The sequence below is a fragment of the Arvicanthis niloticus genome, chromosome 22 (genome assembly GCF_011762505.2).
Source record: "Arvicanthis niloticus isolate mArvNil1 chromosome 22, mArvNil1.pat.X, whole genome shotgun sequence".
Lineage (NCBI taxonomy): Eukaryota > Metazoa > Chordata > Mammalia > Rodentia > Muridae > Arvicanthis > Arvicanthis niloticus.
The window spans coordinates 12,159,793-12,173,094 of record NC_133429.1 but is presented as its reverse complement, the minus strand read 5'-3'; the positions used below and the strand labels follow the sequence as shown (position 1 = coordinate 12,173,094).

Here is a 13,302-nt window from a genome sequence, read left to right as displayed (position 1 = left end):
CAGGACTGAAGGCCTGACATTAGTCCAAGATGTCCAGATCGCTGGTTTGATTGTAAAAATGTTGTTTGGAGATTGCATAATAATTATGTTAATAGAATCGTTTTAATAATAAAAGATCCGATTTCTTCTGCCGTTTCCTTAACAAACTCCTTCTATAAGTGATTGCCTGCGCTTCACTAATTTCGATAACCAAACTGGAATGGAATCCAAAAGAAAAGGTAAGCGTCTACCCTCAGTAGAGTTGCTACTGATCCTGAGTCTGTGAGACTGTGACTGCTGAATCCTAGGAAGGATCCTTTCCTAGAATGCAAAGTGCGGACTCAGCTTACCGCTGCAGCCAGGGTGTGATGATTAGCTAGCAAAGACAGCAGGGAAGCAGAGTTACAGGTGCAGTTGGCCATTGTTTGCACTTCATGAATCCAAGGCAGCTGCTGGTCTACAGACTAGTACTCCAGAGCAACTGTCATATGAGAGAGAAGCCCTGTAAGAGAGAACACACACCCGCAAGCACACACGCACGCACGCACACACACACACAGACATACACACACACACACACACACCCCCGCAAGCACGCACGCACGCACGCACGGTGAGGGTGAGGGACATGATCAGTTGTTGTTTGTGCAATGGCAGGAATACAGCATTTGTTGTTGTTTTTGGTTTTTTTTCCAGACAGGGCTTCTCTGTGTAGCCCTGGCTATCCTGGAACTCACCATATAGACCAGGTTGGCTTTGAACTCACAGCAATCCACCTGCCTCTGCCTCCTGAGCGTGTGTGCCACCACTGTCTGGTGTTTGGGTTTTCTTAAAAGCAAAAGGTCTTTTTTCCCCCCCCCCCTGACTTTTGAATCTCTCATGTTCAGGGAGACTGGTTAGTTTTGGGATCCACTTACTGCCTTAGGATGTGTCAGTTTGGCCAGAGTGAATAGATGATGCTCGGGACACAAGGTAGATGATACAAAGTAGCAGGGGGCTTTTCAAGGAGCAAGAAGAACGTCTTCAGCCAAAACAAACAGGAAGACAAATGGGCCAATGGAAGAACCAGAACTGTGCTGGGCTGCCCTCAGACAGTTCTCATGAGCTGAGTCTATAGGACTGTCCGGGAGGGAGGACAGTTGTGGGGACGTGGGTCCCCAAGGAGGCCTGGAGTTCAATGGGTAAACAGTGACTGTCCTCTGCTAAATTTAGTACTTTGAAAGTAAGGACGATTGTGAATTGAAGTTTGATAGTGTGTTGCAGAACCACAGAAGCAATAGCTAATTCTTACCACAGACTAGGGAACGGTGTCTATCCCAGAGACCAAGAGAAGGACGTTTTTAAAGAAGGGAAATAGTTGTCCATGGCGGACAGGGGCTGAGCAGTTCTAGGAATGAGGGTCCTGGATTTGAGCAGCAACAAAGTCACTCATGTTTCTCAAAAAAAAAAAAAAAAAAAAAAAAAAAAAAAAAGCAATTTTGGCAAAATGTTGGATGAGAGGCTAAAGGTAAGAGATGAGAGGAAGGGCGGGGATGCAGTGAGGGGCAGAGGATTAAACCAAAAGCACGGAAGATTCTGGCATTCGATGGACATCATAAAGACAGCTACAGGGATGATGCTGAGAAGAGAAAGTTCAGGCTAGGTCTTCTAAAAGTGTTTCTTTTGAGTAGCTTGCCGAAGGAAGGGAGTGGTGGGGAGGTAGCTCTGCTCTCTCTGTCCAAGGGGACTGACGTGGATACAATCCATAGAACAAGTCGAGGTGTAATTCAACTTGTGGCCACGAGGTGGCAGTGTTTCACCACAAATCAAGTGCAATCCAGGGTTCAGCATGGCCTTAGGCTGTTGAAATTCTGCTAGCTTTTTTCCACTTTCTATCTGAAATTGTGAAAAGGAGCAGGGTAGGGTGGGTGGCTCATGCTTGCGATCCCAGGACTCCAAATGCTAAGGCAGAAGGAGCATGACTTTAGGACCAGTCTGGGCCACATAGAGACTTACCGAAAAGAGCATAAAATTATCTAGTGTCTGGTTTTCTCTTTACTGAAGCACTCAGATGCTGCCTCCTGTTTCCAGTATCAATGGCTGCCGTTGGGAATCCTTAAACCAATTGTCTGGATAGAGTAATAGTTAGGCACTGCCCTGAACTTCCAAGAGGTATATCAAGCTTTTCTTGCACACTCTGTAACAGCATACCTGAAGGGGAGGGTGAGGATTAGAACTCTCTGTCAGTCACATAGTGTATTCTGCATTTACACGTAGAGTGGAGAAGGTGGGACTCTGGTTCCATGTCCTCTCAGTATCATATGACCCCACCTTTTAAAAAATGATTTTGTTTATTACACACACACACACACACACACACACACACACGCACACATGTAGAGAACACAGGACAGCTCTCTCCTTCCATGTGGACTCCTCTAAGCTCAGGTCATCAGGTTTGGACACAGTGCCTTAAATACAATGAGCCATCTGCCAGTCTTGCCCTTTACTTAATTTTTAAATATTATATATATGTGTGTGTGTGTGTGTGTGTGTTACCTTCATGTACGCATACACACCATTCGCATGTTTGGTGCTCTGGAACTGGAGATGCAGACACTTGTGAGCCACCATGTGGGTGCTGGGACACAAGCCCTCGTCCTCTGCAAGGGCAGTGGGTGCTCTTAACCTCTGAACCATCTCTATTGCCCCTTGCCCATTGCTTTTTTTTTTTTTTTTAATGTGATTTCTTTTAAACAAAGGTTTATTTATTTTATGTATGTGAGTACACTGTTGCTATCTTCAGACACACCAGGAGAGGGCATCAGATCCCATTACAGATGGTTGTGAGCCACCGTGTGGTTGCTGGGAATTGAACTCAGGACCTTTGGAAGAGCAATCAGTGCTCTTAACCACTGAGCCATCTCTCCAGCCCACCCTCTGCTTTTGTAAGCATTCCTTATTGTCCAGGAATGACCTGGGATAGGGTACGATCCCTGCTGCTGGTACCAACAGTTAGTGGGTGCTGTTCTCTGTCCCTGATCGGACTGGCCGGGGCTCTCCTCTGTTGTGACCCTGGGTGAGAACAATGGTTAGATGTGAACATGTGTAGAGCAGAGTCGGATGTCATCCATTAAATCTGGGGATGAGCAGAAGATCAAATGAAAGAGCCGACGCCCTAGAACTGACTTGTTTACTGGACCAGCACAGGCCTCAGATCAAGTGTCTACAGACTTGACATGTAAGTGGATCAGAATGCAGATGAGGGTAAAAATATACATAGAGTTTGCCAGTGCTTTTGAGTAAATTACAGTATTACAAAAAGCAGATGGACATACATACATACAGACAGACAGATAGACACACATATACACATATGCATGCACACATGCAGACAGGGAGGTGGGAGGAGAAGACAAACACACACAGAGACAGACAGACAGACAGACAGACAGACAGACAGGGATACTCATGCATATGTGGAGGCCTTTTTACTTCTGAATCAGCACTGGCATATTATTTTCCTATGTTGTGAAGATGAAGTGTGTCGGCTGGCAGTGTAGCTCAGTGGTAGAACACTTTCCTAGCTTATACAAGGTCCTGGACTCAATCCCCAACACCGAGAAAATTAATTAATTAATTAATTAATTAATTAATGTTAAAATTAAATACAATCAAGAGAAACGGGATGAGTTGATGAGACATGGGCTTTGATCTTGTCTCGCTCAACCACCACCTGTTTCATTATTTCTCAACTCCAGACACAGCTGATTCCTGGCAACCGTTCACCCCCAAAAGAGTCATCCGATGGGTGTCTTGCTGCTGGCATTTGCTCTGCGGCTGTATTTGTCTCACTGTGCGAAGCAGAACTCTGCAGAATCAATGCCCACAGAGAGACATAAAAGCCTATCGCGGGGTTCCAAGCTGGTCTTACAGGCCAGGCATGCATGCATTCATTCTGGAGTGATCCCTGGGAGTGCCCACCAGACCCTTCAGTGTGTCCTTCAGCTATGGGGTTCCCAGGGCAGGGCCACAAAGCCAAACCCTTTCTTCATTGTGGTCCAAATTTGCCTTGTGGTCTCAGCCATTCTGTGGTCCTTAATTTTCCTTTTGAAGTTCTGTAGCTCAAGTCTTCAAACTAGAAGTGAGAGCTATAAAGAACTTTGGCACGGCTTGAATTCCCATCAGCCCTGGGCTGGTCTCTGACCTCTGACCTCTGACCTCTGAGCTGCAAGGATTTGCAGCCAGTGTTTCCTCAAGGTTACCGTTTATGTTCACAGCTTTGTCTTCTGGGCTGATTATCTCGTATTTCAGGTGACATAGTTCCGATGAGGTCGTTTTTGGCTAAACTCCTTGTGTCTTTACTGTTGCTATTAGGATTATATGTATCACGTGGTGAGCGCCATCTGTGAGTGGACCGTGGCTTTTGGTTTTATTTTCTATTTCCTAACATTCATCCAAGATTTCCAGGTAAGGATTTAGTCGATTCAAACGTTATATGAATCCCTGATAATTAGATTTAGAAAAAAATTTAGAAAAGTTTTTGATTTTTGAGGAACTCCGGTTTTTACCCTTATAATGTGTTTGGGTGGCGGGAAGCTTGTGTGCTACATGACGTTATTAGCTTGCTTCCAAAAGGGGGCGGTGTTAGACACACAGGTCACTTCACCAATGAAACTTTCATGTTATCTGACATTCAATGCTCAAAGTCCAGGCTGCGTTCAGGTAGCCCTCACTAGCTCCAAAGACTAGAAAATATGACTGTGTAAAAAAAAAAAAAATATGTTGTTGAAAAACATTCCTAAGACCCAGGGAATGTAAGACAGGATATTTAACCCCAGGGAGACGCTCACTAAAACAAGTGAGTTGCTGGCTAAAATGACGAAGCCAAGAGAACCCTTCAGGACCCAGTCCAAGCATGGCAGGATAGTGCGAGTCTCCTGTTAGGTGGGAGAAAGCTTCTGAGAATGTCATACTGAACTCTGGAATTGTTTTTGTCTTTGACGTTCCTTTTCTCTTGTCTCTGTAGAGTGTCACCCTAAAAATATCCACAGAAATCAATGATGACTTTTGAAAGAGCAAGAATCCTGTCTCACTCAGGGAGTGTCACAGACAGTTTCTGGAAGTGGACAGAGGATGGACAGGCTTGGATGTCACCCTGATCGGGACATATCTGTGGCACATCCGGGACTTGAATTTCATTAAGAATTCCTAGTAGTTGTTCAATTTACAAAGGTATGTTTCCCCAGAGAATGGACAGCACCAACGACACTGTAGCAATATTTCTATATTTTCTAAGACAATCTTTAAGAACAAGCTCATATGCAGAGAAGATGGGGCATTACGGAAAGCGGAGGATTATTCTTGTATAGATTCTTTAGGCTTTTTAAGTAAGAATGATTTATGAAAATACACTAAGAGAAAAAAATTGCTGAGTTTAGTACTTTTTATTAAAGAAGCCAAATCAGGGGATATTCATTTTAAAATTTAATTTTTTAAAAAAAAATATAGTGACCTGCATACATATTCATCTTAAGAGCATTTATACGATTTAATCCATAATGATTATATACCCTAATGGTACAGATTTAGGTAATAAATGAACACTTACAGCACGCTGAGTTTTCAGTGCATTAACAAATGCTTTTATAGTTAAGGCCTCCAAACTGTGTACAATACTACAGTGCTCATTAACCAGCAAGGGTGGAAGACCTCGGTTTGAAACTTGAGCCTCTTCGTTTGCTTCTCCCAGGAACCCACAGCTTTACTGCCGCTGTTAACTGGTGGCCCTAACTGGTGGCCCGGGAGTTCATTCCAGGTAGGATGTGCTCACAGGGGCAGCTTAGAAGCGGTAAAACTGCCCCTCGCATCACAAGTTAGACTCACTTCTCAGTTTCCCTGTAAGCCAGTCAAAGAGAACACAGATCCAAGTCAGGGAGAAAGGAGAGCGCCCGTAGAAACTTCCAGGGGTAGGTAGGTGGCTGTTTATTTGCTCCGTTCAATGCCTGTGGCCACTGTTCTATGACACTATAGAGGAGGTAAGTCAGGCCCTTTCCTACGCACGGCCTGGAGACTCCACCTTTCATCCAGTTCACCAATGGCAAAGAAACACTAGCTGTTGTCAAGGAAGAAGTGGCTAACAAGACCCCCAAGTTTCATATCTAAGTCTGGGCAAGCGGGAGCTGCCCCGAGGGCACGTGCCAAGGGCAGAGCAGCCCATTTGAGCATCCTTGGTGAAGGGGCACCGGGAGATCCAGGGTCATGTGTCTCCTTTGGCTGCTAAGTGAAGGGTGCGGCTCAGCATCCACTTCCACTGACATCCCGTGTCTTCCTCAGTGTGTAGTGGTGACAACCAATATCCATTTCGGAGTCCCCTGTAACTTTTCACAGTACCGAACATCCCCACTGTAATCCGGAAACAGAAAGACAGTGGCTGTCATTCTGATGAGAAAGAAGAGCCGGTATGTTTCCTGTGGAAGCTGTCATGGACTGAATCCATGCCGTGCTTTGCTTTGAGCAGGAACATTGTTGATGTTTTCCCAGAATGCACGTGGCTCTCTTTGCTTCCACTGGAGACCCGACAATGTACCTTTACCCAGAGTGGAACACAGTGCCTTCTGGCACACAATAGGTGCTTAATAAATACTCATTGAATGTATACATGGATAAATGAATGAACAATTCAAGTGATGACTAAGGATGTTTGAGGTGCTAAGGGGTTTATTTACTTCTAGTTCACGGTTATTCTAATGTCAACAGCTAGTCTCTCTGTGCCAGTTAGTAATGTTGTCCGTTTTGCTTTGTGAACTCGTTTCAACCTGTTCCAGTTGTGTGGGCTTCATGATTCTGTGACAACTCTCTTCTGGACAGATACCACAGAAATTGTTACATGGGCTAGACCTGTCTTGGCAAACTGAGAAGGCCCCAAATCACCCCAAGTCACACTCTACAGATTCCACGCGACTTCTAACCGTATCCCCCGTTTTGGTGGGGGTTTTTTTGTATTTATTTTTTAAATTTCTATAAATGTGTATTTCCTTGGACTTCATACCTGAGAAAATAAAGTAAAATATTTCTTTATTTTAATAATTTGACTCGGTTATGTTATAAGCCGTCACCTGGGGGCTGTTATGCAGTATGGTTATCTGGGCTGGTTCTGAATTGCTGGATGTTTGTTGTAAGGGTGTGGCTTGGCCTGGGGAGATGACTCAGTGGTCGAGAGCCCTCACCGCTCAAGCATGAAGGCCTGAGTTTGGCTCCCTCGCGCTCACATAAAAGCTGAATGTGTCAACGGACCCTGACACCCCAGTCCTGAGAGGGGACCGGGAGTTGGGAGGATCCCTGTGGCCTGCTGGACAGGCAGCCTAGCAGAAAACCAGAGAACATTGGGTTCATCCGAGGCCCTGTCCCTAGGAAATAAGACAGTGTGATAAGAAGCCGACACCTGACACCCTGTGGCCTTTGCATGCATACACATGTGTACACCCCAGATACACAGGAATAAATGCATAAAACTAAGGATGTGGTTTAACCCCTGTTGTTTCTTGGTTCATGCAGTGCTGTTGTATGTGGGCACGGTCAGCTCGTCTTTGTAGATTCTGAACTGTTTCAGAAGTTTATATCAGCCAAGACTCCTGGGGGTACAGGCTTCAGAAATCCACTTCCGCTCAACGTCAAGAGCATCTGCTCTCAGGTTACAGCGTAGAACTGGTTGTTAGGGACTGCGGGATCAAAAGGTACCGCTGGGATTCATCATCTGCTGCCCTGTTTTCTTCCTGGTTGCTGTTTTTAGGCAGTCTTTCCTCGGGAGGAGTGAGGAGGCTTCTAGAACTCTCGAGCCTGCAGCCTTTTCTCATCCAGAAGAGATAACAATCTCTAGTAAATAGTTCCACCAAAATGCGCAGACTTGAAACCTGTTGCCTCTGATTGGTTAGCTCAGGTCACGTGACTGATGGGCTTTGCTCTGATTGGTTACATGTCTATCTTTAGGAGAAGGAGCTGTCAAAACCTATGGGTTGATGCTGGGTAAAGGTCTCTTCTGAAGAAAGGTGTAGGAAACAGGCCTTGGACAGGTAAACAAACAAAAGTCCAAGTTGCTTGACAGTAAACCAAGCTGTACTTATTACCAATCTTTCAGATTAAAAAAAAAAGCAAAATTAAGTCATTTCAGTAACACATGCCTTTTGTTAACACGTAAGTCAAGGCTCCTACGTTTCTATCCAACCTCTGTAAAGTTGACTAGGCAATTATCTATCACATTTTCAGATGAGGAAACTAACAGAGTGGTCCAGCGACCTGGGAGCAGTCTCCAGCCCGATGGCGACAGACTCCAGTCAGATGATGGCAACAGATTCCAGTCCCGACTCTGTTTTCCTGATTCTATTCAACTGAGCCCCTTTGTTTTCCCTTTTAACACTAACAGAGGATTCCACAGAAATTGCAAATTGCATTTTATAAACCAAATTAAGTACATCAGTGCTGAACTGTGTTTGGGTTTCCTGACATCCCTTACATGTGGCGTTGTCCCGTGTTCCCATTTTTTTTTTCTTGCTTGGAGACTTACTGGTCTGGTGTTTGAGCCTGGAATGAGGAGAGGGGGGTGGGAGGTGGGAGGGAGATAAGTGGTCCCCCGGTCCTCTCCCTCTCCGTGATCCTGGCAAGCTGGTAAAGCCAGCTGTCTCCCCACACACATACTCTTGGTCTGGCTCTGAATACCCCACATTCTCAAGTCCAGAATGTTATGCATCTGCCTCATGCTGGTTGCACAAGAGAGCAACCGCACTGAGGCCCCGGAGGGGAAGCTGCTCGCTCCCCTTGGTCACCCCCAGCAGATTCGTGTTCTAAAACGGAGGGCAACAGAACCCCACGACTGTACTGGAGATGGCAGCGACCTTGCAATGCTTGCAAAAGGCTGGATAGAGACACCAGCAATCTTATGAGATTGAGGCCAGGGTGTCCAGAGGTGCCTTGGGAAAGCCTGTGACATAGGCACTCCCTCTCAGCAAGCAGTTCGGTGTGCTGCCCCAGCCCGGAGTAGGTTTCACCTCTATATTTTTCAGTTAGAAGTGGATTGTTGTTCTCTGATAGGAAAAGTCCGTTAAGAAAACAGGATCTAATTCTGGAGTCCAGGCTGGCCTGAACCTAATTCTCTAGCCTCGAATTTGCAGCAATCCTGTTTCTTCCAAATGCCGAGATTATAGGTGTTAGTCACTATACCCAGCTCAAGATACAATGCTGACATTGTAGCTGTAAGATTCCTAACTGATACAATTAAGCAGGTGGTGGGGTGGTGGTGGTAGTCCTGCTAATGCCAGTTCTGTGACCTACTGCTGCTCATACAGTGAGGTCACAAAATGATTCCAAGGTAACTGGGATTTGGTCTTGAATGCTCCTAGTCCTTTGAACCATTTGTTCTTAAACATTTTGAATCAATGATATATTACCGATTGATTTAAGCCTCAGCAGCAGCAAATGATGTATGTCCCAAGACGCCAACTTACTCTGCACACAGAGAAGGAAAGGAGGGGAAGTGGACAGGAAATGCCACCCATAGCTGGGGAGCTATAGGTAGTTGGTCTCTGCAAGGAGGAGTGAGTCAGTTTTCTTTAACAGTGGAGTCCCTGGTGAGTCAAGCAACTTCACTTGAAAGCCACACACCCAAGAATATATGCTGCATAAGTTGGACTTGAAGGGTTAAAAAAAAATTGGGCAAATGGGGGAGGGGGTTGGTCAGGAGGGAATGGGGAGAGGGAGAATATGATCAAGAACTAGAAAAATTAAGAGAGAGATGAGGGGAGGGGAGGGAGAGGGAGGGGAAGCCTGGAACTTAATTAAAAAAAAAAAAAAAAAAAGCAAGGAATGATGGTTACAATAGTCCTAGTATTTGGGAAGCAGAGTTAGGAGGACCATGAGTCTGTGGTTAGCCTGCTCTTGATAGTGAGTTCTAGGCTGGGTATACAATGAGATCCTGTTCAAACAAGTCAGGACAGCAGTACTTTTAACATACAGATAAGTAAACATGCCTTAGGTGCTTCAGATGGTTAATGTAAGCAAATAGCCTGGGAGATTGAATTCTCCAGACAGAAAAATATTGTGGTTAAAAGTTGTTTTTTTTTCCTCCCAGTGTTAGTAACTCTACATATTGTTGGGGCAAAGAATTGACAAAAGCAACTTTACAAAAAGGAAGGGGTTCTTTTGGCTCACAGTTTGAGGCGAGGTTGTGGCAGTGAACTTACGGTGGTCCAGAGCCTGAGGCGGCTGGTCACACAGCATCTGCAGTAAGGAAGGAGAGAGAGGAGGAGGAGAGGGAAGGGGGAGAGAGGGAGAGAGAAAGGGAGAGAGAGAGGGAGAGAGAGAGAGGGAGAGAGGGGGAGAGAGGGAGAGAGGGAAAGATGGAGAGGGAAAGGGAGAGAGAGAGGGAGAGAGGGAGGGAGGGATAGAGGGAGAGAGGGAGAGAGGGAGAGAGGGAGGGAGAGAGAAAGGGAGAGAGAGAGGAAGAAAGAGAGAGGGAAAGAGAGAGAGGGAGAGAGGGAGAGAGGGAGAGAGGGAGAGAGGGAGAGAGGGAGAGAGGGAGAGAGGGAGAGAGGGAGAGAGGGAGAGAGGGAGAGAGGGAGAGAGGGAGAGAGGGAGAGAGGGAGAGGGAAAGGGAGAGAGAGAGGGAGAGAGAAAGAAGAGAGGGAGAGAGAGAGGGAGAGAGAGAAAACTGTGCACAGCTGGCTTTGCCCTTCTGATGAGGTCTGAGGTCTGAACCCACGGAATGGTGCTATCCAGTTAGGATGGGCCTTCCTCCTTTACACAATCAGCAAACTCCCTCCCAGATGTACCCAGAATGTTTCTGAAGGTGACTCTAAGTCCTGTCAAGTTGACAGTTGGTACAAACAGTAACAGTTATCACTCATGTAAAAATAAGATTTAATAATTCTATTGAACTGGTTAATATCAATACGACAAAACTGACTGGGAAAAAATTATATTCCAGGAGTAGAGCATGGTAGCGCATGCCTGCCTAGAAGCACTAGGCAGGATGAGGCAGGGGAATCTGCCATTTGAAGTCACCCTGAGCTCTACAGCAAAGTTGAACCAGCCTAAGCTACAGAGAGAGAGAAACAGAGCACTGAGGCCATAGCTCAGTGTAGAGCACTTGCTTAGTACGTACGAGTTTCTAAACTCGATCCCTAGCACCCCAGAAGGGTAGTATGATATTAGAGACATATATGCACACACATCCCCGTTCCTGTCTTTGTTCCCTCGATTGCAGCCTCCACACAACATTTGTAGATTCACTTGAATAAATCCTCTCAGTGGGTGTAGGAGAGGAGAGAAAGGACAAGTGTTAACCTATCCAAGTGACTGAACTGAGGCCAAGAGATGTTTCTACTTCCTCTTTTGGTGTTTTTGGAGGTCTACATACACTTTTTTTTTTTTTTTTTTTTTGAGAGAATTGTGCTCTTTTTAAAACCAAGATCTCATCGCATGGCTGTATTAGTCAATTTTAATCACAGCACCAAGATGGGGCCTCTTAGGGGAGTGTTCATTCTGTTTCACTGCTAAGGAGTGTCACCACATCCTGATGGCAGGAGCAAGGTGGGGGCCTTCCTCATCATGCATGGGTAAGCAGATAGAAAGGGGGATTAGTGGAAAGAGAGAGAGAGTGAGAATGAGAGAGAGTGAGCGAGAGTGAGAGAGTAAGAAAGTGAGAGCCAGAGAATGCAAGAAAGTAAGAGAGAGAGCAAAAGAGGGGGAGAGGGAGAGAGAGCAAGAGAGATAGTAAGAGAGAGTGAGAGAGTGAGAACAAGAGAGTGAGCGAGAGAACTGTGGGTCTAGAGCCATATACTCAGTGACCCACTACTCCCTCCCCTCCTATATTGCACCGCTTTTCAGTGATGTCATCACACCATCAATCCATCAGGGCATCATCTGTCCATTAGGTCAGAGCCTTCAGGATCTGTCTGGGGGAAATACCTATCTTCTAGGCATGTCTTAGTCCAGCCAAGTTGACAATGATCATGAGTTATCAGAGTCGACCAGGCTGGCCGCCTTGTCCTCTGGTGCTGGGATCAGACACCCATCATTACTCTTGTTGAGACTTTGGTACATACTAACACTCACTTAAAATCTCTTCTTTCTCCCACCCGGACAAATGATTGACAACAGAGACCCAAGGGAAGCTAACAGATTATGGGAACCTCCTGGTCCTGGGCTTGGTGCAGAATGACCCAAGGAAAGGGGAACTTAGGAGGTAAGGGGGTAGGGGAACAGAGTTAGGGAACACTACTACTGAGAACCTTAAAATTGACCGTGGGTATGAATCAGTTTGCTGGTTTTCCTCGGATCACATAATAAATGAGATGCCTAAGATATTCCTTTTAACAATGTATTTTATGTGTATGAATGTTATGCTTGTGTGTGTGTGTGTCTGTGTGTCTCTCTGTGTCTGTCTGTGTGTCAGTGTGTATGTCTGTCTGTGTGTGTGTCTGTCTATCATGGGCATGCTTGTTGCCCATGGAGTTCAGAAAAGGGTGTCAGATCCCCTGTAATTAGAATTAAAGATAGTTGTGAGCCACCATGTGGGTGCTGGGAACCAAACCCAGGTCCTCTTGGAGAGCAGCCAGTGCTCTTAACTCCTGAGCCATCATCCTAGTTCCATAAATGAGAGAGAGAAATTTGGGAAAACAGGTGACATGTCTCACCTGTTTTCTGTTTTAACAGGGTGGCTCTCCTGGCTGGATTGAGGGTACCCAAGATTGGGGGTTCAGGAGAAACAGGAAGCAGAGAGCTTGAATAGTAGGCCTGTTGTCTGGTGGGGTTACAGCCAGTTCTCTAGCACGCTTGTGCTTCTAGAATTCCTAAGGGAAAAGCCATGGTCTCCCAAAAGTGAAGTGTGTTCGCATTCCAGGCCAGAACTCTCAAGGAAATTCTCAAACGGAGTCTCATATAGACCAGGCTGGCACCAAACTACCTATGTAGCTGAGGTTGGCCTTGAATTTCTGATCATCCTCTTCCCAATTTTAGGATTACTTGTATATACCCCTAGCTTCAGCTAATGAACACACACACACACACACACACACACACACACACACACACACACACACACACACAGCCATTCAATTCTCCATTCTTCAGTCTCATTTTTTTTTGTAATTTTTTAAATTGGGTATTTTATTTACATTTCAGATGTTATCCCCTTTCCCCATTCCCCCTCCCACCCAGGAACCCCCATCCCATCCCCCCTTATCATGCTTCTATGAGGATGTTCCCCCACCTACCCCCCACTCCCACCTCCCCACCCTCGAATTCCCCCCACACACAGCATCCAGCCTTCATGGGACCAAGGATCTCCTC

At 45.8% G+C, this 13,302-nt stretch overlaps 1 protein-coding gene across 1 annotated transcript in view; it reads left to right on the top strand.

The window, feature by feature from the left end:
* Nucleotides 1-5,379, top strand: part of Dram1 (DNA damage regulated autophagy modulator 1) — a 33,106-nt gene extending 27,727 nt beyond the window's left edge. The window contains exons 5-7 of the mRNA XM_076919905.1: nucleotides 160-218; nucleotides 4,336-4,428; nucleotides 4,988-5,379. Coding sequence (XP_076776020.1) covers nucleotides 160-218; nucleotides 4,336-4,428; nucleotides 4,988-5,032 — 197 coding nt within the window. The 3' untranslated portion in view covers nucleotides 5,033-5,379. The remainder of the gene's footprint in view (nucleotides 1-159; nucleotides 219-4,335; nucleotides 4,429-4,987) is intronic.
* The last annotated feature ends 7,923 nt before the right edge of the window (nucleotides 5,380-13,302 follow it).